The sequence below is a fragment of the Scleropages formosus genome, chromosome 21 (assembly GCF_900964775.1).
Source record: "Scleropages formosus chromosome 21, fSclFor1.1, whole genome shotgun sequence".
Lineage (NCBI taxonomy): Eukaryota > Metazoa > Chordata > Actinopteri > Osteoglossiformes > Osteoglossidae > Scleropages > Scleropages formosus.
In genome coordinates, this window is record NC_041826.1 from 11593519 (window position 1) to 11618826 (window position 25308).

The 25308-nt window shown below is 43.5% G+C and overlaps 1 protein-coding gene across 1 annotated transcript in view; it reads left to right on the forward strand.

Moving 5' to 3' along the window:
* Positions 1–23422, forward strand: part of tbkbp1 (TBK1 binding protein 1) — a 35966-nt gene extending 12544 nt beyond the window's left edge. The window contains exons 7-10 of the mRNA XM_018726133.2: positions 1906–1967; positions 16256–16371; positions 17796–18505; positions 19408–23422. Of these exons, the coding sequence (XP_018581649.1) occupies positions 1906–1967; positions 16256–16371; positions 17796–18505; positions 19408–19536 (1017 nt within the window). The 3' untranslated portion in view covers positions 19537–23422. The remainder of the gene's footprint in view (positions 1–1905; positions 1968–16255; positions 16372–17795; positions 18506–19407) is intronic.
* The last annotated feature ends 1886 nt before the right edge of the window (positions 23423–25308 follow it).

Consider the following 25308-nt stretch of genomic DNA (forward strand, 5'->3'; position numbering starts at 1 on the left):
GGAGTATTGGGCGAAATGAAACACAATATTTTAATATTTCAAATATTTTGCACATGTACAACTCCAAAGAGAGAAGAAAAAGAATAGTTTAAGAAAACTTATTAAAACATTTTACTGACACAAAGTTACAACATGTATTAATTTAATTGATGCTTTTCTCCAAAGCAACTTACGATGTTAAGGTAATAATTATTACAAGCTCACAGTTATTTACCCATTTATCCATCCATCTTCCTCCGCTTTTATCTGGGGCCGGGTCGCGGGGGCAGCAGTCCGAGCAGAGTCCTCCAGACTTCCCTCTCCCCGCACACCTCCTCCAGTTCCTCTGGCGGAACCCCAAGGCGTTCCCAGGCCAGCCGGGAGACATAGTCTCTCCAACGTGTCCTGGGTCTGCCCCGAGGCCTCCTCCCAGTGGGACAAGCCCGGAACACCTCCCCAGGGAGGCGTCCAGGAGGCATCCGGAACAGATGCCCGAGCCACCTCAACTGGCTCCTCTCGATGCGGAGGAGCAGCGGCTCTACTCCGAGCTCCTCCCGGGTGACTGAGCTCCTCACCCTATCCCTAAGGGTGCGCCCAGCCACTCTGCGGAGGAAACTCATTTCTGCCGCTTGTATCCGCGATCTCATTCTTTCGGTCATGATCCAGAGTTCATGACCATAGGTGAGGGTAGGAACGTAGATCGACCGGTAAATTGAGAGCTTCGCCTTACGACTCAGCTCCCTCTTCACCACAACAGACCGGTACAATGACCGCATTACTGCGGACGGGATTTACCCATTTATACAGCTTGGTAATTTTACTAACAATTTTAAGGAAAGTACCTTGCTCAAGGTTACTACAGCCATAGGTGGGGATCAAATGTTTAACCTTTGGATCCAAAGGCAGCAGTCCTAACCACTACACTACTGGTTGTCCTTACTGGGCCCACCTTATTGTACAAATTGCCGTGTTGTAGAAATGGGTAAATCAGTGTAAGTCACTTTATATTGTTGGTGGCTTTGGAGAAAACTGGCAGCATTTCCTAGAAACAGATAACAGATTGTATCGACGCAGAGAGAGGTGACTGTTTGCCAACTCGTATGGTGGAACACTGATGATTTACAGCCGGTAAAACTACAGACGCTACAGAAAAAAAAGTGGTGTTCAGTGATTTGATCAGTGGAGGAAGTGGGAAAACACTCAAGGTTCATACAGGACATTGAAAGTGTGCTGGTTCAGGGAGGAAAAAAGTTGTTTCTTGATGGACGCCTTCTGATCTTTCCACACCCTCCAACAATGTAATACTTATCTGAGCAAGTACTGATATTGAGATGAGTGCTTGCTTTTTGCTCCTGAAGGCCCACACTCTACAGTCCTCTGAGCATAAACACACATCCCACTTCTGCTCTCATGTTTTCATGGGCTTCGGCAGCTGCCAGAAGATGTGGACTCGAGACCAGTCGTTGTTTGCAGATTTCTCAGAACTCATCATGCTGAGACAGATAACACGGCTGTTGCCCTGGAGACCAAAACATTAGTGCAATACCACCGTTCTCTATTCTTTTGACTTCTTAGTCTGAAGAGCATGGTGTTGAGCAGCATGTTTACACTTAAGGACAAATTCCTGGAGTTTCATTTACATTTATTCATTTATCTCTCACTGTTAGCCAAAGACACTAAGGGTGGTAATCCACGTACACTGATATACCCATTAATATACAACAGGGTATTTTTTGCTGTATCAGTTCAGGGTGGGTGTATTGGTTAAGGGCACTACAGCAGTATGTAGGATTGAAATCTGGGACACAAGTGTCAACTTAAACCACTGGGACCTCTAATGCCCTCAACAGTGCATAGGCAGGTACACACACATACACAAACACACACACACAGGTGGGAGGTGGTGACCAGTCTCTGTGTCTGCAGGAGATCCCGGCGCCGTGTGAGAGGTGCAACATGGTGTGGATCAAGAAGGCAGGAGATGAACAGTGAGTGACTGACCCTGAGCTGCCACTCAACATCTCCCATCACACCCCTGCTCTGCTTGTTGAGACATCTTACACAGTACACATGTGTGTCATTATGAATCACTAATAGGTTTTTGTCACATGGGGGTCTGGATTCTTCTGATTTAACAGATATTCTTACTGAATCCAGCTGGTGTGAATATTACTTTTACCTTTATGGTTCACCTGCACAGGACCACACCTCAGGTTACCAGGTGTTGGAATGTTTGCACAGTCCAGTGCATCAGAATATAATTTTTTTATATAATTTTCACACACACACACACACACACACACACACACACACACACACACACACACACACACACAGACTGAAGCTGATTGTCCTGGGTGGGGTCGCAGCAAGCCGGAGCCCATCCCAGCAGCATAGGGTGTGGGGCTGGAGTGGGAGAGGATACACCCAGGACGGGATGCCAGTCCGTCACAGGGCACCCCAAGCGAGACTTCAACCACAGACCTACCAGAGAGCAGGACCTGGACAAACCCACTGCGCCACTGTACCCCCCCATATAATTTCCAGAATTTTCAAAATTAAAAATTGTTAAACCCTTTATTTTGCTATTTGAAGTGATTTACCTGCATGAAGCGTCCAGTGTAATCAACATTAAGACTTTTATTATTACTAAGTACAGGTTTAGAAAGGAAGTGTGGAAAACCCTGCACCATCTTCCAACTTAGCATTGACAATCTCGACATGACAATCAACTTGTTATAGTAAAATATACATACCCAAGAGAAACATTATTAATAACCACAATGCCACAGCATGTATGACCTTCCAGAATAACGAGACACCCACCCACATTAGTTAGTTAGTTTGTTTGTTTGCTACATATATTTCTTTAGCTAACTTTTTTCTTCAAAGCATCTTTAAATTATTCACCCATTTATACAGCTGGGTAATTTTTTAATTTTATTATAAGCAATTTGCAGTAAGTACCTTTTTCAGGGGTGCTAGAGGTAGGATTTCAAACTTTGGGTCCAAAGCATGGGCTCTAACCATGATAAATTTATCTGACTTCTTTCCAAAGCGACTTACACTGATTTACTGTTTTATACAGCAGAGTAATTCTTACTGTGTCCATTCAAGTTTAGTAGTTTACTCAAGGGGTTCAAAAAAATGTTGATTTTATGTAGTAAACACACGTTGCAAAGTAAAGCAGTGTGTCATTCAGGAGGTCTGCAGGTGGCAGCAGGGGTCTGCAATATGAGGGGCTTCCTGTGCGGCTACAGTGTGGCTTTTATTCTCAGGGGAAACAAACCCCAGATGTGCCAACACTCTCTGGGTGAAGTCTCACAACTTCCCCAGTGGAGCTGCTGGGAACCAGCGTTCCGGGTGGGTCTGCCAGGTCCAGACTGACCCTTGCCCCTGCAGAGGTGAACCTCAGTGAGCTAGGCAGCCCACGGTGCAAGATTTTCCAAACCTGAGTCACGTCTGGTTCATTCAGCAACCTGCCGCCCCCTCGCCGATCTGTCTGTTTCTGTCTGACTTGTGGTGCAGTTCTTGTAAGGCCTGGCTTTTAACATCAGCCCAATTAGCATGAAAATAACCCGCGTGCTCAGCCTTTCTTCCTACTTTAGGCAGAAATATATATTTATATTACTTGCCCATTGTGTTAAAAGAAAAAAAAAAATTTTTTCGCTGGAGCAGAAAATAGCAGCTCTTTCATGTTTGTGTGGAAGAAGCTGTGCCACCTCCACAGTCCAGCAGGTGTCAGAGCGGTTTGAGGTCAACGGCACCTTCTTGCTGTACATTTATGAACAGCTCCAAAATCTGAACCTGCACCCCACTTGGGGGGGGTCCTCATTGTGGTGCTGCTATTATTGCAGTGATCACCAAAGATGTGTTCATTCGCGCTGATGATGTCACTGACACTGCTTCAGGTCCCTCTTTTGTGTTACTCAGTTGCTGAGCAATGATTTATTATGCAAATTAGCTTTGTTTTAAAGTTAGTAAACGACATGGATAATTGTGTTATTTCTGTGTATATTGAGTGACTGTGACAGTTTGGCACCAAACTTTTTGGACAATGAACATGGCCTCCAGTTCAGGAAGTTAAAACTGTAGTGGGCAGTGAACGTCTCGGGTGGAATGTGTGCCATTTGTGTGGAACTCTCTGGTAATATACCATTTTCTCTTAAGGTCACAAGAATGTGGAGGAAAGTGGATGGCAATTTGAGACCATTCCCACTGACGTCACTACGCCGTCATGCCTGTTATTTTTCTTCTAATTATTATTACAAGGCACTGTGAGTGTCATCATCATTAGTTTGTTATTCGGGCGACACGGATTAGAGCTGGGGTCTTTATTCCGATGCATACTCTGCATGTGTAGGATTTGCAAGTTCTCCCCATGTCTGTGTAGATTTGTCATTAAGTAACTGGGGAATTTACACTGGGCTTTGTGACACTATGTGTGTGTTTTTGTATTTGTGTGTGTGTGCGTGCATTGATGACTGCAGCTGAACACCTTGCACCCTTTCTGCCTTTGCCTCAGATGGACAGGGACCCTTAATTTGTTTCTTAACCAGAATGGGTGTGGCTGGGGGTGTTCGCCTCTTCATTGTAGTTGCCATAGTGATGTCATGGTTGTGGTCACAGCACTGTGGGCATGGCTCTGAGGTCATTGCGCCAACCTGTCTACTGGTGCAGGTTTTACAATGTTTCTGAGGTTGCCAACAGCATAGTCGCGCTGCGGCAGGTAGCATCGTGGTTAGAGCTCCTGGCTTCTGCTGCCTTCCCTGCTGCAGTACCCTTGATCAAGGTACTTACCCAGTAAAAATACAGTAGAAATTACCCTGATGTATAAATGGGTATATCAGTGTAAGTCGCTCATTTCTGAAAGCTGCTTCAGAGAAACGGGAGTTTGGATGTGTCACCAGAGGGTTATGGGTTTCAGTCAGCTAGACGAGTTTGTGTCCATATCGCACAGGGTACAAAGCCATTTCCTGATGCCTGTTAGTATCACTTTGTACTTATGAGTTTTGTTTTGAGACGTGCTTTTAAAAGTGTTTCTTAAAGTAGTTTTACTCTGTCTTGTAAACATTTCTACAGCCAGCGTAGCAAACATAGACTGTGCTGGTGTCAGTGGAGCCATGAAGAGCACAGGGAGAGGCTTGTCTCAGGTGTGAAAGGTGACTAGTCCTAAATACTGGGTGTCCACAGAGTCCTTTCGCAGATTGAATTTTTAATGAATTCACTTCTGCGTAAGATTTAAACCTTCTGCAGGGAATGTGTTCCACTTTCAGCACAGCTCAGTGGAAGACACCCAGTACCACGCTGGGATCATTATCCTGAAAATAAAAGGAAGACATCACAGCAAATGAATCATTAACTATTTCATTGACATTATGAATAAATAGTAAATAAATTGCCCTTCTTGCATTTCACACGTAGTTTAAATCTTCACACGTAGTTTTAATGGAGTTATTAAAAATGAAATCCTCACAAGGCCTATATGGACACTGTTAAACTGTCATCTTCATAACACAGTTAATAACACACTTTAGTGATATTGCTGCCTTTTTGCAGCTCCTGCAAGTTATCATTTTGAATTAGATGTGATCACATTTTTGTTTAGTATCTGTGTGTCTGTATGTCTGTTTGTGAGTGCTCTGAATGGGAGGCCTGTTGGAGATATCCTACAGTTCAGAGCTCTAGGCCAGTAGAAGTTCACAATACCAGAGGTGGGAGCTGTGCATGCTCCCCAGTTTTGCTTTTCTTTGCTGTTCACGGGTTTGAAAAGCTCTGCTTTCCCACGCTGATGCCCTGTGTTTGCACAACTCGCCTCCTCTTTTCTTCTTGTACTTCCTGTTGGTGCAGTACCAGATGCGCAGTGAGAGGTGCTGCTGTGATCCAGCTTCAGCTTCATGTGATTGCACGTGTGACCCAACATGCTTAGAAAATCACTTATTACAGATTAAATACTTTTTATACCCTGCTGAAAACAGTCAGTTAAAGCTGAAATACTCTGTTAAGCATTAGTTATTTGGTTCATTTCCACGGGGAGGTACAGTTGAACTTCTCACACTTACATTATTCATTTATTTTGCTGCTGTGTTTCTCCAAACATACACCGTGAAGCTACTTACACTGATTTAGAGCTGGATAATTTTTGCTGCACCAATTCAGGATAAAAACCTTTATCAAGGGCACTACAGCAGGAAGTGGGATGTGAACCTGGCTCCTTCAGCTCAAAGCACTACGCCACCTGCGGCCTGATTGCATTTCTCACCTTCGTGTTCACTACACTAGTAGCACATACGGTTAGCGACTCATAATACCATGTTTACAGGCTTAAAGACCGGTTTTCGCCTTGGGTCCTGTGTGTAACTCGTACTTCCACAGGCATTTGTTACCTTTCGAGCATTACTTTGCTCCTTATGGTCGTCCCAGTGCCGGTGGGGACTGCACGTGTCTTGCTGCAAGGTGTGAGTACATATTGAAAGTGTATGACTTCAGTTCAGTGTATTTTTGCTGCTCAAAGCAGAGGTGCGAACAGGACAGTTACAGAAAGAGAGACATTGTGTGGCTGTGTGAAACAAGTGGGGCAGCTGAGGAGAGGAAAGCAAAACAAAAGCCCCAGCTACAACGATGGATTTCTACAACAACAGTTCACGGTAAGTACCATGATCAAGGGCTGTGGAGCAGGAGGTAGGATTTGAACCTGGGTTCTTCAGTTCTAAGTGCTATGCCACCTAGTGCCCATTTAGGGCATTAAAAGACTTTCCTAAAATGCTCATGTGTCCACTTATTATGTCTACACAGGGGGTGCGGTGGCGCAGTGGGTTGGACCACAGTCCTGCTCTCCGGTGGGTCTGGGGTTCAAGTCCCGCTTGGGGTGCCTTGCAGCGGACTGGCATCCCGTCCTGGGTGTGTCCCCTCCCCCTCCGGCCTTACGCCCTGTGTTACAGGGTAGGCTCCGGTTCCCCGTGACCCCGTATGGGACAAGCGGTTCTAAAATGTGTGTGTGTGTGTCTACACACAGTCAATATTTAATTCTCTACATGTACATGCTAATGTGACAAGCGATCTTAAAACAAGAAATGTTTTAATGTGAAACACACTTTGTTACTGAGAGTGTCCATGTCACGTTAAAATATGTCATTGATCAATGAGAAATTACCAAAAAGCATAATAATTTGTAGCTGAACTGCAGTAAATGATACGTTTGTCCTTCAGGTGGCCAGCAAATACATGTTCCTGGAGGATTTAACCAAAAATAAATGAAAACCCAATTTTATTCCTACTGTTGTTTTATAGGCTTGCTGTGGCAGCTTGTGCATTTTGTCAGTTTAAGAATTTTTTGCTTCTTGAATTTTTGACACCCACAGGGTGACATTTCCGTTTGTCCAGTTACTGAAACTGCCCTGCAGTCATAATCGACACATTATGCAATTTTTACATTTGTGCTTGTAGAACGCTTCAAGAGTAAATCCACCTTTTATTTATATCAGTGCGTATTTGCTAAAATTCTGCAGGTATTTACATGCTCTGAATTAGTGATGTTCGCAGCAGTTCCTACAAAAACATTTGTCTGTCGTACATAAAGCGATGTACTGTATGTATTACATATGCTGTATTAGAGCTGACCTTGTGCTGTGTGCCAGTATGAATAGTACATAATGTGCGGGAAGTGTGGGTGTTTTCATTGCCTGCTGCCAAAGTGTTGGGAATGATATGATGTGAGGCCCTGTAAGGTTTTCTGAGGTGATGATGACTGTGGGCCAGGTAGACCTCTGAAAACCTGCAGGTAAATGCCAGTAAATATATTGCTGCAGTTAATTGTCTGGATAAATGTGTCTAAAATAATATGAATAAATACAAATGAAAATATATGAGCTATAAAACAACACCAAAAAAGAGAGCTGTGGGCTGCGCTGTGTGTCCTGAAACCTCAGTGTGAGTTCTGTAAATTCAGGGAAATTTTTTATGTTGCGTGCAGTTCAGGAATAGGCCTACTTATCAGAACGATTATCACTGCACTTGACTGAAAGATGCATATTGAACATTTAAAGTTTAAATAGCCATTTGAAAGAATCACGATAGGAGGCTCTATGTTTTTGCATTTTTATATACCATATGTGTGTGTATAAAGCTTATTTTTCTTAATCCAAGCAAGTGACAAAAAAGTTTTCAGAATTGCAAGCATATATAATGTGAGTAAGTAGTCATAGCAGGACTGACAATGGTCTTTCGTTTTACTTTTCATTGGCAGTAACCATGATGAAAAGGTTTGTATTAAGCGCAGGGTTGCGCGCGCGCCTCGGTATTTCCCCATGAGCTACTCTCTGCCTCCAGACGCACTTATATGGAGGAGAAGAGTCTCGCACGAGATCCTGCAAACACTTTTTTGATTTTCGATTTTTGCTGAGGGTGTTAAACAGTTAAACTGAGAATTAAATCTCGTATCTCCGCTTTCCTGTAAAAAGACCACCTTGATTAGCAATGATCAGGAGGCTCTGAGACACATCTGAGGAGCTGAGACATACCTGAATCCTTTCCTGCTCGATGTTTCTCATTCGTGTGTTTAAAAATGAAATAACAGAATTAATTATTATTATTATTATTATGTTATTAATTAATCAATAACATTTCTCGTGTCAAACAACTACATTATTTAAATATTCAGTGACCACTGAGTTTCAGTTCTGGTTCCTTCTCCTGTACGTAGTGCTTCTTCTTATAAATATTCTCGTTTTAAAAATGAGATTGTTGGTCGATAAGACTTGGCTTCTCTGAGTGTTGCGTGCTGGGGATCTCAGATTATAAATGTGACACGAAGGTTGTGCCTCCACTTTATTTCATGTTATTCCCCAATGACCTTGAAGCAGTAAGTTATTGTTTTCTTTTTGTTTTAGTAAATAATTATCATTAGAATGTTTTGATATGTTTTCATACGTGTGACAGGCTCTGCGCTGAGCTGCTGCTGTTGTCCAGGTGGGGGAACTGCTCTGGCGGACATCTCCCGCCTCCGGCCACCGCAGGGGCCACTGGGAAATGGGCGGCCGATGAGTCACGGTGAGCGCGTGGAGCCCTTGCGATCGCAAGCAGGGCACATGTTGCTGTGGACCCCTCGCTGCGGCGGGGAAGCCCATCTGCAGTTCTGTCCAGGCGGGGGATGGGATAAAACCGACCGCCGATCACAAAGAGGGACTCATGGTTTTAGTTTTAAACATAGAGCCACTGCTTTAAAAGTCTGTATTGGAGACCAATGCTTCATAAAGACTGAAATAACCTTGTAAGTCGCTTTGGAAAAAGCTAAAAGAATAAATGTAAATTCTAGGCTCAGGGTGGTTCCAGGGAAGCGTTATAAATTCCTGTGATGAATTTATCCCCATTAGGATTTTCAGTTTAATTTTTGCTTTAATACTTTGTAAAAATAGAGTAGTTCTAAGGGGGGATGTGATGGTGCAGCGGGCTTGGCTGGGTCCTGCTCCCTGGCTGGTCCGGGGTTTGAGTCCTGACGACACGACGACACAAACCCCAGACCCGCCAGAGAGCAGGCACAGGCCAAACCTGCTGTGCCACCACGCCCCCCTATTTGCACATGGCAATCTAAAATGTAGGTTCATATAACTGACTTCCAATTTACCCATTTATATAGCAGAGTATTCCTACCTTGCACACTGGTACTACAGTGGGAGCTGAGACTTGAATCAGGAACCTTCAGACTGCAAGTCAACACCCTAAACTTAACCAGCTGTAACATAACTAGACCCGCTCTGTGTTTACATTTATTTGTTTCGTTGATGCTTGGGGTTTAAATCCTGGCCTTTCAACTCCAGTGTGACTGCTCTAAACCACTACTCACCTGCTGTCCCATGTACCACCTGTATCTGTATGGTGACAGATCTTCTGCCAATTGACATGTTCACTTTGTTAAATACAAATTATCATATCATGGTATTTGTACTGAAAGAGAGCCAGGCCTGTTACAAGTTTTGGTATCAGGTTCTCAGTGTTCCTCAGACAATAAAGATGGGATTCCTGGCAAAACACTCTGTAAGGACTGTAGAAGCAAGAACATGAATGGTCCACACGCCAGTTACACTGTATGACTTAAGAAAATGAAAGTAAATTTTCCTCAGCTTTCTGCTGAAGTTGTGTTTTATGGCTCTCTCAGAATGGAAGTGGTGCTGCCACCATAACTGTAAAAGAACCGTAAATGTACATGAAAACCTGAACATGCTGAGCATTCAGACCCAATTAGTACCATAAAGTAAAACATGTTGAAATATCATTTCATGGTGATCCTAGTTTAAAACTCGAATGTGGACACACTTGGTAAAAATGGCAGCCATCTGGCCAGGGGCCTGTTTTCATTCGTATATCAGAACTGGATTTGTGGTGCATTTCTAGTCAAAAGTTGCTTGCTGTCTGTTTGCCGCACTTTATCAGACACCATCTTGGGCCGACATCTTAGTCTGAGTCAAGTTATAATAAACCCACAGTGTTTTGTGAAGTTGGTTGGAGCAATCAGATAAAGATACTGTTATCGGGCCTCAGAGAGGGGTTATCTGCACAACGGCAGCCGCCTCCAGGCACCCGAAATTCAGCTTGATCAGTGTGTATTTGTATCTGTATGTGTATATGCATGTGTCTCTGTGTGTGTCTATAGCTACTGTAATGTTTTGTACCGAACACTAGAGTGCACCTCCTCTTCGCTCTTTTCCCTTGCCATGTTTGCGTGGGTTTCATTAAAATTTCCAATTTGGCTCTCCTTTCCTACTGATATACTGTAAATGGGTGACAGCAATTTGACCTTAGTGTGTTCTTTTGTGTTTCTGTGTATGTGTGAGCCACTAGATTGAGTGTTTCCCATCCTGAGTGTACCCTGACTTACACTGCATGTGCTTCTGAGTCGACCTCAGGCCAGATGGGGTAGTTGGATGGAAAATGTGTGCCGTTATAAATTATCGACTCAAACCAAAAATATCCCATTGATCACCGTGTGAGCATGGCAGAATGTACCAGAGCACTTTAAGCAGCAGTATGTGTGTAGATCCGACAGTGTGTCTTAATTTATCTCTTTAATTGAAGTATGCGTGCACTTCACCCCACCTCGGCCCACTTCGACCCACTTCAGCCCGCTTCGGACCTCCTACTTCAATTGCAGCCAGGCTCGTTTAAGGAACTATGTGGTAATATCTAAGTGACTCACGTGTGATTGACTAGTGAGTGACTCTTTTCTGTTGAATGCCAACAACTTCCTGTTTATTCCTGTGTGCTGCAATTTAAATGAATCCCATTTCAGCACTTAAAACACAAAACATTTTCATGAATGATCAGTGATGGTTTGCTCCATATAGTTTATGTATTTCTTTGGAACACGTAGATGGGGTAATTGCAATGTGTCGCTGTTCATCAGCCTTCATTCATTTTATAATGGCAATTCATGAGAAAAGACAAGTAGCTCGATTACGATCACAAAGATATTTCACAACAAGCCTGAGTGCTGTTTTATGCTGTCTTTGACAAGAAATAAACGTGAGAAAATGGACCCAAAACTCTGAGCAACAATATACACATTTCTAGAGGTTTTTTTAATTAGCACAAAATGACAGTGATCTCTAGCAACAGCCTTTCTAGCAGCTGCAGTATCTCTGTAAAAGTTAAATTGTGCCATGTTTTATAGTACAGCTGTAAGAGAGTAATTAACATTGCAATAATCTTACTAGTTCTTCATCATGAAGTCTTCAAAATGTATTAATATATTAATTACAGTTGAGCTGTCTGGCATAAATATCTTTCTAAAATGATAAGTAAATGCAGTTCACAATGACAGTAATAAGAATTTGTAAAATATACACTTTAATACACATATTATCGATAAAAAATGCAGAATGACTCAATTCTGTGAAAAAATTACAAAAAAATTACAAAATAGTATTGTGTACCTCTGAATCGTACAGCTTAAGTAATGTGAAAAGGTCTGTGGATGTACAGTATGCAGTATTGACTACTGCCTGTAACATGCTGAAAAGTGTGCCTGAAAGTTGTTGGCACTTTGGATTATTTTTTTAAACATGTGTAGGTGTGTTGGAAAAAAATAGTTTGAATTATCTGGATTTCCGCATGAATGGCTCTGAAAATGTAATCTAATCTTATTTAACAAACAACATCATTTTACATGTCAATACCTTTATTGGACAGTCAACGTCAGATAAAGAAGTATGTAAACCTCTAGTACAGTTACACACACACACATTTTCCAAACCGCTTGTCCCATACAGGGTCACGGGGAACCAGAGCCTACCCGGCAACATAGGGCATAAGGCCGGAGAGTGAAGGGACACACCCAGGACGGGACGCCAGTCCGTCGCAAGGCACCCCAAGCGGGACTCGAACCCCAGACCCACTGGAGAGCAGGACCCGGTCCAACCCACTGCACCACCGCGCCCCCACTGGTCTAGTACAGTTAGATCTTGAAAAGAGGGTATCTGGACTCAGGTGTCCCACTCAATGGGTCAGGTGTTCCAGTCAGTTCAGGTGTGGGTTTGACCTGCCACACAACTGTGGTCACCTGTTCGTCACAACAGTGTTCTATTGATGTGCAATATGGCGTCATGAAAAGAGATTTCAGAGGAGCTCAGCATAAGAGCTATTAAAGCTCATAAGACTAAAAAGAGACTTTAGAACAGCCCAGTCAGAGTCTTGGCCTCAATCCCTCTGAAGTACTTTGGTGGGCTGGACTGAAACCATCTTGTAAAGAGGAATGACTCAAGAGATGCACACGCACGCACGCACGCACACACACACACACACGCTGCTTGAAGCCGCTTGTCCCATACGGGGTCATGGGGAGCCAGAGCCTAACCCAGCAACACAGGGCATAAGGCTGGAGGGGGACACACCCAGGATGGGAAACCAGTCCATCGCAAGGCACCCCAAGCGGGACTCAATCCCCAGACCCACCAGAGAGAAGGACTTGGTCCAACCCTCTGCGCCACCGTGCCACCGCATCCCCTGCTCAAGAGATGCAGAAGGTGCAAAAAAATAATTTTTTTTGTAAAGGTACATAGTGTTATATTTGGAGAAAACAAACCACTCCATACCAGCACTCATTCCAACTGTGATGCCTGGTGGAGGGAGTGTAATCCTGTGGGGATGCTTTGCTGTCTCAGGGACTGAACTGCCTGCAGTCATTGAGGGACTAATGAATTGCAAGGTATTTCAGGAAATTCTGCAGTATTTTAGAACGGCGCAGCCAGAGTAACGATCTCAGTCCCACCGAAACACTGTGGTGTGACCTGAAGCAGGACACCCCAAAAATACACATGAACTGAAACAGCCTTGTACAGAGGAATAGGCCACAAAACCTTGTAACCGCTGTGCAGGTCTGATCAGCAGCCTCACTAAGTGTTTGGTTCAGGTTATTGACAATATAGGAGCTTCCATTAGTGACTAAAATTACTAACTTTTTCCATCATGGACCTGAATAGTTTAATGGAAATGTAAAATGCTCATTGTGTTTATTAAATTACAATTAAATTAATTATGACTAGATGACAGTCAGGTGATATTTTACTAGTTATTCATACAGAAGTCCAAATAAATGCAAAGGGATTTTTCTCTCAAATGTGTCTTTTCTGCTCTTTGTGGAGATATTGGATCTTGGTCTTAAAACCATTAACCAGCAATGTGCTGTGAATGTACAGTATATTCAGTTTGTATTATTTCAGCTGACCTCATGCAATTTGGATGTTTTTACCGTGACCATATGATGATTTTTGAATACCCACAATGTCTTTTTCTGTTCATGGTAAACAGGTTTATTCCGCTCTACGTTCAACTCACTTCAAATTCAATGAATTTAAGCCAGGGCGAAAAGGCTCATGAAGGCAAAAAAAATCTGTAGGATCCAAAGCCAATGGCTTTGTGCCCTTCAGACGCGCTGATTTACACGTGTGAGGAGCAAGTGTGTGTGGTGTATAGGTTCTGGTTGTTCCTCTGGTCTTCCAGGCGTCCGATGTCAGCTCAGCTGTTCATCTTGAGCGGCTGAGCTGTTTCCTGGAGACAAACACAATGATATTTTTATCAAGTGGCTGCAATGTCAGATACTGTAGGAAAGTGTGAAATTACAAATGCAAAGTTTTCCAGTTTGGTCCTGTGATTCAGTAATGATTGTAAATGCAAACAGAATATGCAGTCCGATCAGTGGTTATTACATTCTTTGGCTTAGCAACTATCAGTTTGAACCTACTGTAGAGCTTAATGTATTTCTACTGGACCCAGCCCTTTTAGGCATGTCCCTCATGGGTACAGTAGCAGCGCATATCCTGGAACTTGAACTGAAAAGTCACCATATCTGCTGCTGTATTTCAGTTTCTGGTCCTGGGCACCAGGTGACGTAGTGGTTAGAGCTGCTACCTTTGGGCTCAGCATTTACAGGTTCATATTCACCCTCCTGCTCCCGTGCCCTTGATCAAGCTGCTTGCCCTGGATTCATACAAAGAAAGTGTCCCACTACAGAAGGGAAATGATGAGCTGAGAATGTGCTAGAGGCACCACTCCACATGTGGACACTGTGGCTCCTGACCCCCTACTCTGTGTGTCGCATCACGCACCAGCAGCTGCACTTTCCCTTTAGCTATGCTTGTATAAAGCCAGTAAAAGGTTGATTCTGAATTTAATTTCAGACCTACTGTATGTGTGCTTTACTGGACCGTTGCTACCATTTCAGCCCCAGTTAATGAGACCATTACCCTCTTTGCGTTCTTTGGAATAACCCCTTGTTAGCGTGGTACGTGCAATAATACACAGGGAAAGATGTTCAACCCCTCGTGCCAAAATCACCTACTGTATGTACAGAACAGCTGGGTCACACTGAAAAGATTTATTGTGTTTTAAGCACCTCTTTGGTAAAAGGCTTTGTTATGATTCATTGTTTTCTCTGATGTCATTGCTTTGTTTTGGGTGAAGAGATGTAGCAGAGATGAAAATGGCATCTTTTCAGGCCTTTGGTCACAGTGATCGCGTGTCTGTGTGTGCATGTGTGTATGTGTGCGCGCTCTATTTAAGCACAAGAAAAGTTTTGACAGTCACTAACGTTATTTTGGTGTTGAATTGCTCGTGTGCAGGGAGTTCCTTTTTAAATTTCTCTTTCTGTTTGAAACATTTCTAAATTCCAGCTCATTCCGTCAGAATTAAGTTGAGAAAAAGCGCAGATTTCAGAGACATTCAGAATCTGTTCGTTCTTGTGGTTTTTCTTACTATGAATTTCACAGATAGAGTAGCAGTCAGAGCTGTGGTTTTTCAGACCTGGGCTTGAATCCCACTCCTAGTGTAGTACCATTGATGAAGGTGAACATTACCCTCTATATGAAGGGTAAATCACTACTACATTAGTGTGCACACCACACATCGCAAGTCCCTGTGGACAAAGGTAACTAAACAGTTATATGAATATTCGCTGAGGGGCACTGAATTAAAGGAGCGTTTAGGGTCACCAGTTCTGAGCTCTGTCTTCTGCATCTGCTTGCGACTTGACCACGATGAAGATCACACCAAGAAGACGCTCTATTTCTGAACACAGCTACATTGATAAAACACAGAAATTCAGTCAATGCTGGACATTTCAAGCTGCACATACAGCTTTGAGTACAAAACATGAATGTTTATATTACAAGTTTGAGCTGGGTTTGCATCCTCAATGGACCAGATGAGCAAGCTCTCAATGTCCAAGCCCACAGACTGGCATATTTAGCCTGTTTTCTGTTTGTCATGGTATTGATTTTAGTAAGGTTGGCTGTAATGTCCAAACATTTACTCATTTGGCTAACACTTTTCTCCAAAGTGACTTACAGTAGTTCACCTATTTATACAGCTGGGAAATTTTATTGGAGTAATTCATGGGCAGTACCTTGCACAAGAGTACTACAGCTAGAGAGGAGATTTGAACCTACGACCTCTGGGTCCAAAGGAAGCAGCTTTACTACCACTACACTACCAGCTGCCCTCCTGCATTGTGCTTGTCCATTACATAATGTATAATATGACTTCACTGTTATCATTTATGTGTCTTGTTAGTTTTTAAAGTGCACATGAAGTGTGTTCAGTCCTAAGGGTTTGTTGTTTCAAGGGCAGTTTGTCCAGGAAGCTTCTCTGGACTTAGCTGGACACTTATGAGATATAGTTACAGACCTATGCCTCACCAGTTATGTGATGTACGGGCAGGGAGTTGTGGACGCCCATCTTTGTGACCATGCGAGATGTTTGACGCCGGTCACCGTGTGGTCGTCTCCAGGGTGAACCTCGCTCTGGCCTACACAGAACTCAGTGAGGAGCTCAGCCGTCTGCGGGCCCTCAGCAGCAAGCAGAGCGAGATCCTCAGGAAGGCGTCCCAAGAACAGGCCAGTCCAGGTGGGCCAGCCCTCTCTCTCTCTCTCTCTCCCTCCCTCCCTCTGACACACACACACACACACACACAAAATGAGCAGGTGTGAGCTCGAACCAGGCGTGCCCATCCAGTGATGGATTCCGCCCGTCGCATCGACTCATAGGTGTAAGACACAGGACACATTCATGTAAAGAACATCCTCCACCACTGGGCTGCAGCCATTTAATTTCTTCTTGTATTTGTTTGTTTGTTTGTTGCCTTCTGTAGCAGAAACCAACAGGCAGCGTTAACTTGTCACTCGTGTAGTTTCTTGCTCCGAGATGAAGTGCACAAAGAGGCGGCACCATATCTCTCTGCACAACCACAGGACCACAAAGAGTGCTTCCTCTTTGATTCGGAGATGTGGCAGTGAGCGAAGGCCAAGGCCCAAAGAGAACGCATCGTTTCCCCTTCATTTCTCTTTAATGGACCGTTTATGATCCTTCAAGGGCAGGAAGCTTCTCACGCTCCATCCTTAGCACCGTTGTCCCAGAGAAGGCCCTTTCGCCACACTCTTCCTAGTGCCCTTGCGCCTGGAGTTTCACTCAGCGCTTGTCAGTTGCCACCTTCACACACTCATTGGTGGGTCCATGTGAGCCACATAGTGCTACACAGATATTTTCACATGAATTTCGCAAGAGGAAACACAAACACTTGTTCCTCTTGCTTCATAAAGAACGCATAAATTCATAATGCATAATGATGATGACAACATGTACAAATGAAGCAATCGAATGACCCATCCCTGCAATCTAGAAATGATAAGTGTAGATGTCCCTGTTATAATCATTGTGATAGTTTACAATAGGAATGCTGAGTTTAGTGTTGAAGTCCTCCGAGGTTATGAAGTATCATTGATAAATGTTGGTGAATATTAATAGTACAGTGTGAGATACTGGTTACATGTGGAATGAGACCTTTTTCTTGTTGTTCATACTTACGTGATGTTTCGTATAGCTGATGTGTTCTACACTCAGCCCTTATGTAATGGGGGCCCATACAGCAAAAATATACACGGGCAGCTTATGAAGATATACACCCTTTTTCATACAACAGGCTTATTATTCAGCACAAAGGCATTTATCACTTCAGTTCAATTTCCTTTTATTCTCACCCGAATGACACAGAGCACTGCAGTGTTTACAACAGTTTGTGTGAGACTTGTTGGGAACAGAGACACAGTTGAGGTCTCAAGCTCAAACGGTTTTTGCCTCTCAGTGGCGTCAGTCTCATCTGTTGTGCACATAGTGAATGGTGTATGCAGCGTGTGACACATGTTTTTATACATCATTTATAATGTGTGCAGGGTGTGGTCATCATAATGTGTACGCTGTGTGAAATGCACTGTATGTACAATGTCATGGTGCAATGCTGCTGGTGTACGTCCATTCACTGTCCTTCTCCACAGTCCAGCACCACTCGCCCATCCCCCACCAGCGGCACTCTCCCATCCCTCAGCGCCACTCGCCCATCCCCCAGCGACACTCCCCCGTGCCGCAGCGCCGATCTCCGGTGCTGCAGCGCCTGTCGCCAGACATACACCGGCGCTCCCCGCATGCTGAGCCCAGCGACGGACCCGCCTCGTATTCATGCCGACCCACCAGCCACCACCTGCGCGCCAGTTTCCAGGGTCGCCGCAGCTACTCGGAGGTGGCCGACCCTTCTGCCTACCAGCGTCCCCCACGCTTCACCTTGGACCCCGTTTCCACCCTCCCCAAGCCCCGGCCCTATGCCGAGGGTTACCCTAAGCAGCAGCACGGGGGGCCCCAGCCCGGGGTGCAGGGCAGCGGGGGCAGTGTGGCAGGAAGCCCTCGCCATACCCGAGAGCTCCCCTTCCCTCTCACAGAGGTGCCCCACCTGCGCTTCGAGCCACCGCCTGCCCAAACAACCCTGCTGCCACCACCACCACCACAGTCTTCAGAGGATGAGGAGGAATGGGCCTGCGCTCACTCCACCAGCCCACCTCGTACCCTGGGCTCCCCCGGCGCTGCTGCCATTGCCATCCGCGGGCCTGCTTCCTGCTCCACCTTCCCCATTCCGACGGGACCCAACACGCTGAGCTGCCACCCACCTGGGTACCTGCACGCTGACCATGCCCAGTCCTGGCCCTCCATCAACGTGAGTGTGACCAGCTTTATATCACCTCATGTAGCTTAAGTTCACATTATATCACATTCTTCTTCATAATAATGGATGAGGAAGCGGTGAAACTGAAAAACCTGCTCTCAAAGTGAAAAACAAAATAACAAAATTTGTAACATTAGAATGCAAAGCGAACCTTTGAAAATATCTGTGCTAGAACACGAAAAGATTTTTAAGTCCTTTTCTTTTAAAAATGTATGCTAAATAAAGCTCACTGACAGCAGATTTTGAAAGAAAATCGTGCAGACTACTATTATCATTTAAATAGCTGACACTTTTATTCAAGGTATCTCATAATATCGGATAATCAAATTTACACAGATTTACCCATTTATACAGTAGGGTAATTTTTGCTGTATTAATTCAGGGTATGTACCTTGATCAGTGGTGCTATAGGAGGAGGAGGGATTCAAACCTGGGTCCTTTTGGGTCCAAAAGCAGCAGTTCAATGTAGTACTAGATCCTACTGCCCACATAAATATATTGTTGTACATAAATATAAATGCTGTTTTTTTTTTTTTTTATTCACTTGTACTCTAACTAGTGTTGTTGACTATTATTTTACGTAAACAAGTAAAAAAAGAAGTGAAAATACCCAAAATAATGCAGCAGTGAGGGTCACTTTCAGAGAAAGTGATGCACATGCTGTGACTGGGGCAGCAGATGACATTGTAGTTAGAGCCGCCACCTTCTGTTGCAGTACCCTTGATCATGGGACTTACCCTAAGTGTAAGTAGTAAAAATTACCCTCTTGTATAAATTGGTAAATCAGTTTTAGCTGCTTTGGGGAAAAGCACTGGAATTAATAAATAAATGTAAATATCAGTTAAACGTAAATAACAAGCCGTGTTGTAACAAGTGCTTCAACTGTTGTCAAGCTGTGGATGGAAACGGAGGAGAATGACATCAGGAGCTGCCCGCTCTGCCAGCTCGTCTTCCCCATCGGTTATCCTGACGACGCACTCATCAAACACATCGATACTCACCTGGAGAACAGCAAGATCTGAGGCCCTCCACCAGGCCCCACTTGTCCCATCCCTTCGCGCAGCCTCTGAGGGCTTGTGGGAGCGTCGCCGGTTCGATGGCCACCTGTCTTCAGAATCGAGTCACAGAAGGCAGCGCCGGGAGACTGTAGGGCCACCGCTGAGTGATGGTCAGCTACTTCCCGCGCAAACCTGATGGGCCGGTTTAGATGAGCACCCCCGTGTGGCTTTCTTGCAGGACAGCGAGGGTGGGTGCTGCAATGGGGGGGGCTACCGGGAAGACGGGAAACCCGTGCGATAATTCACGTTTGTCTGCACGCGTTCATGTTTGTCATGTGGTCAGTTTTTGCAATTGTGTGAACCATTGCTGTTGTCTGTGGAACGTCCTGCCGCTCAGCAGCACCTTGGTCATTCTAAAGTGTAGTTCCACAAAACTCACGCACGCACGCACGCACGCACGCACACACACACACACACGTGTGCCATTACAAGATGTTTTTAAAGAAGTAGCAACAGAATAACAGGAACAACATTCACTGACTCACTGCCAGCAGGGCAACAGCACATTTATAACCTGTACAAAACCAGAAGAAACATACTTAACCAATTTAGGAAGGTAAAACCATGAAGGGCTGCACTGTGGACTGGTTCACACTCCACCTGCACACTTATGCACTTGACTAAAACTATGATAATGATGCTTTTGAACTGTTAAATGTTATTTTCTTATTACCTTCTGGTTTTTACTAAGGTTACAGTGAAGCAAGCATCGTATGACCACGATCACCGTGTTCTGCATTATTTCTTTGTTTTATTGTCATCGTCTTCTGAAAGTGAATTTGTACAGCCGGCAGCGCAATGGCTGGCCACAGCCCCCACATCCTCCTCTTCATCTAAAGCTCCAAATGCATCCGTAAGGTTCTTCTTTGGTTGCACAGTTTGAGCCAATCTTTTCTCTGCAGCCTCTGCTTTGGTTCTTTTCCTTTCTTGAGAGTGTGTTGGAGAACAAATCAGATATTCCAAGTTGGATTTAAGCACGTCGTGTTCTGTCAAGTCCGGCATTTCAGAATCAGTATTGCGGGGTGGAAAATGTCAAAGCTGTGGGTCTCTGAAGCGAAGCCAACATTTAAGCAGCCGTCTTACAAAGCGGCCAAGTGACTGACTGGGTGACACTTGTTCCATAGACTGGCATGTTGAGCACTTAGTGCGCTGAGATACAAGAAGGTTGAGAACTTGATTGGTTTATTGCAGCCTGAAGCATTACACTCCCTCCACCAGGCTTCATAGCTGGGATGAGTTCTGATGTCGGTATGCAGTGATTTGTTTCCTAAAAAACTTGAGATGGATGCCATTATTTTGTTTGAGAGCAGTAGTTTCCTCCCTCGTGACCTCCCATGAACACCACTCTTCAGTGGTTCAGTGTCTTTTTTATGGTCAACTCATGAGCACAGCTCTTCTGCTGAGCTCCTCTGAAATCTCTTTTCATGAGATATGCCATATGCCATATATGAAGTTCCCTATAGCACTGCAGCAGAACACTGTTGTGAAGGGAAGGTGACCAGAATTATGTGGCAAGTCAAACCCACACCTTAAGTGACTGGGACAATTCATTCATCACTCTGGACACCTGGCTCCAGTTACCCTCTTTTCAGTAATTCCAAAGGGTTTACAAACTTTTCCTTTTGACTTTGTACAAAGACACAGCTCACATTACTGCCCATTTTTTTCCCATTCGATGTACTGATGATGCTCCCTCGAATGGCAGTAAAATCTTTGCTAGGAAAAAATGCAGAAAACCGAATAATGGTGTCAGTCCTCCAAAACTTGCCATTTTCTCTTTTATCTGTAACCATTAGTGTCTGTACCAATCACATTGTTCAGAGAATTTTTAACTTCAGACTGAGTTTTCCTTGTATGAACATTCAAGGGTTGAAGATCTTTCTTTTAGGAATGATTTGAATTTTGTTGGTTGCTCATCAGGGGCCACAACCTGTCTCTTTCACGTTCAAAACAAGTTGCTTTTATAAAAGTCATTCTTACCAGAAGAGCTCTGTGACATGAGCGCATGGTACATTTCGCAGCTCCGGACAAAGTTCCCCCCTGCTGCAGTTGACATTTGTTCATTCCTGCGCTTCTGTTTGGAGAAGATTGTCTAGCAAAAGCAACGCCTTGAAAATGCACCGAAAATAACTGCTATTGCTGAACCAAGTTGGGCGATTCACGTTTTTCTGCATTTCCCTTATCCGTTTGTGAGCGTAACCGTGGTAAAGGCATTGTGACTACTTCTTTTATCTTCACAGCTTTGTTAGTCAGATGCTGCTGGACAAATGCGACAGACGCTGCGGTGAGTTAAACCGAAAGTGGCACCTCTGTAGATCAGGGTGCCTGTCTGATCCCTTTGTGGGATGGCATGTTCCTGTCTTAGTGCTGACATGTCACACTGTGTCACACCTGCTCTACCTTTACAGCTCATTTATACCCTGCTGTGACTTCATACACACTAACGTCCACAGAGCTCAGGTGCAGTTAAATGGTGTGAAACAGGGGGTCGTTACGCTTCAGAGCCACAGCCTTTTTCCTTTGATGTTATAGGTCTAAATTTTCAAGTAAAAAAATTTTTCAAGTGAAAAAATTGCCCAGCTGTTTAAATTGGTAAATCGGTATAAGTAACTTAGCATTGTAAGTCACCTTGTTGAAATGAATAAATGTTAATGACCTCTAATAGCCACAGCAGTTACCCTCTTGGTTGGGATTTTCTTCTTCTTATATGTTTATTTAGTTGCCTGTTGGCTAATAGATGACACACAGAAGTGACTTGTTTTTGATGAATAGAAATTTAACACTGACTGGTTATATACACTGAAAAAAGTTAGTTCTGTGTTTGTTTTGCCAATGGGCAAAGAAGTGTGAAGGAAGAACCAGTTGTGTAGGACAGCAGGTTAAAAAGAAATTTCCAGTATTTCTTTCAGATTAATTGACCTTTCAGTCTTTTGAACATTCAGTGGGTTACATTAATATCTGTGCACAAATTAAATAAATACAAAACACAAATATTAATGGGTGCGGTGTAGTGTCAGAGCCAACCGGTCAGTGTCTGCCATGTTCATTGCAGCTCTGTCCAGGTAACAGATCACACTTTCTTTCTGTATCCCTATTACAACTGAGTAAATGTGAATTAAAATATGAATATTCGTATTGTTTCCCAGTACAAGTCTGGGTAGCTAGATTAAAGTTTAAAGCCTTTATTTTTTAATTTGGTTGGTTGATTTAGCTACCCTGTTTCACAGTTCAGTTGGGCACTGCTATGCTACTATAAATTGCTTTTTATTTATTACACTGGGTGTTCGAAGAGATGCTCCACTTCTTCAGTATTCCTGTATTTTGTCAGTGTTTTTTTTATCCGGATTGATGAATGCTGCCTTTTGGAAATCCTAGTTATAACAAAAGGTGGTGTTGAAATTCTGTGCTTCATGAGATTTCAATAAGTCATCATTTTAGAATTTCAGAATGACGGGACTGGAAAGGCACACCCTCATTTCAGACTTTCACCTACCGATTTTTCTATTACCAGTACGATGAGCTCAGTGAACAGGTCTGGAAAACCATCCAGGTTACCTTTATTAATACACCTATGCTTTGGAAAAGCAATACTAACTACTCATATCTGTTTATTTGTCTGCTTGAATCCTGCTTTCTCCTGTATAGTTTAATGACTCCATTTGCTTAGCTGGCATTTTCTCACTGCAGCTTGAGTCAAGTTCCAAGAAAGCGAAAGTGAGCAAAACAACCTGCGGTCAAAATCCACTTTAAAATACGCCACAGGCATCACAGATAATTTTTAATCAAATTTCTTTTTAATGTTAGGTTGCTCATTGTAGACCCTAGATTTTTACCTAATTTTACGTGTGATTGTGTGCTATTCACAGTTTAGTGAAATATTTATTCCTATTCCTATTCCTATAACAAAGTAGCAAAGTATATTCAGGCTCTTCTGTTTGTGTTCAAGGCTCTGGTTGGATATTTTTAAGCCAAAACTTGATGAAAAGACATGTTTTTTTGTTTCTGTTTATATGACTACTCTACCATGTCATATTTTCTTCTTGCAAATTACTAGCTGAATACAACATGTCAAGACATAATGCATATTGTATGCCTTGTTTCATGCAAACTGTGGTGACATTTTTATTCATACGGTTGTTTGCTTGCAAATGACACTTTTTCTGTGATCATTTGCATTTGTCAGTCACGGTTCTGTGGTGTGATGCATCTGAGATCAGTTCACTTGCAGGAGTCCTACAAGTAAGCTCAGCCTACTTTGCATTTGCTGTGGTGAGTAGCCAATCGGGGGCAAGCTCTATATCACATTATTTTTATTTTCCCGGTGTTTGTGTGTGTGCAAAGTATTACTTAGTATTAGCATGACAGTAAAAGGGTTGAGGTCAAAAACTCTGATTCAATGAAACCACCATGGTCTTTCACTTTTATTGTCAATTTCAGGACTTCACCATGTTGTGTAGATAATAACTGCAGCAAAAATGTTTCATTGAATCTGTGTAAAATGACCAGATATACTTAAACAGCTAGTAATCACAGAGAATGTTGTATAAAGCCTCATGCGTGTGCAGTGCAGTGTATATAGTTGCACAATGTTAACACATTCAAGTGCAGAGACAGTACGACACTGCAGCCACTATTCACAAAGAGTTCACTCAGGAGTCATTTGAAGACTTTACCCCCGTCTGTGTCGAACACGGATGAAGCTGCTCTAGAAACGTCCGTTGCGTCTGTGTGCGACTCCAGCGGCAGTGATGAATAAACTCATGTAACTCTTAAATAAGTCAGGGGACAAGGCTTTATGAATATGGCTCCTCCATAGGGCTTCTCGAACCCCTATGAACAAGGACTACATGACAACTAGCCAAAGCTTTCAAAGCGTTCAATACTAATACTAATGGGGAATAATAATATCACTATTTTGTAATAGCACTGTTAGTTTAAGGATTTAAAAATAGAAAAATGGAATTGTAAAAAAAAAAAAAAAGATGTACTTTTCTTTGTTTTTTGTAAATACTGTGAAAAATAAACTCAGAGATCCATGGAAAAGCCCAGCCGGCTGCTCTCTCTGCTCCTCCGCATCTTGGGCATTGTGCTCAGGTGCTTCCTGGATCTAGAGACGGATTTGTATCTGTGCTGCTCTCTTGGCTGCATTATTCCAAAAGTATTTATGTACTGATTGTAGCTGTTGACCTGTAAACCCACTGTTCTTGAACAGGGTACTTTGCTACAGGATACTTTGTAAGATGCACCATTTCGATCACGTGGGCCAAAAGTGTTGTGATCATCTTGTATAAATGATGGGTAGAAAGAACAAAACTGTGTCACATCAGCAATTTCCCTGCACTGTATCACCAGAGTGTGTTTGTGACCAAACAAACATTTGACGCTCCTCAAAAGTTCTGTACTTCATGCTAACAAAATTGTACCTTTAATTTTAGTCCCGAGTTGCAATGTGCCGATTGTTTTCTAGACCATTTTAGATTTTAAATCGATTTAGTGAAAATTAATAATGTAAATTATTGGCTCTAAGAACCGCCCTCGCCGTTTTCACCGTTCCTCATGACACACCATGAACACCATGTGCTTGGTACGTCCCATGGATACTGTGGGCAAGTCTTTCTCACGAAGTCTGGGCAAGTTCCTGAGATACACCCGAGTAACAGTGTCCAGAAGTCCTTTGAAGGACCCAGGAGGAAAACAACATCCAAACGCCAACAGGCCGAGAACATTCTGACATAA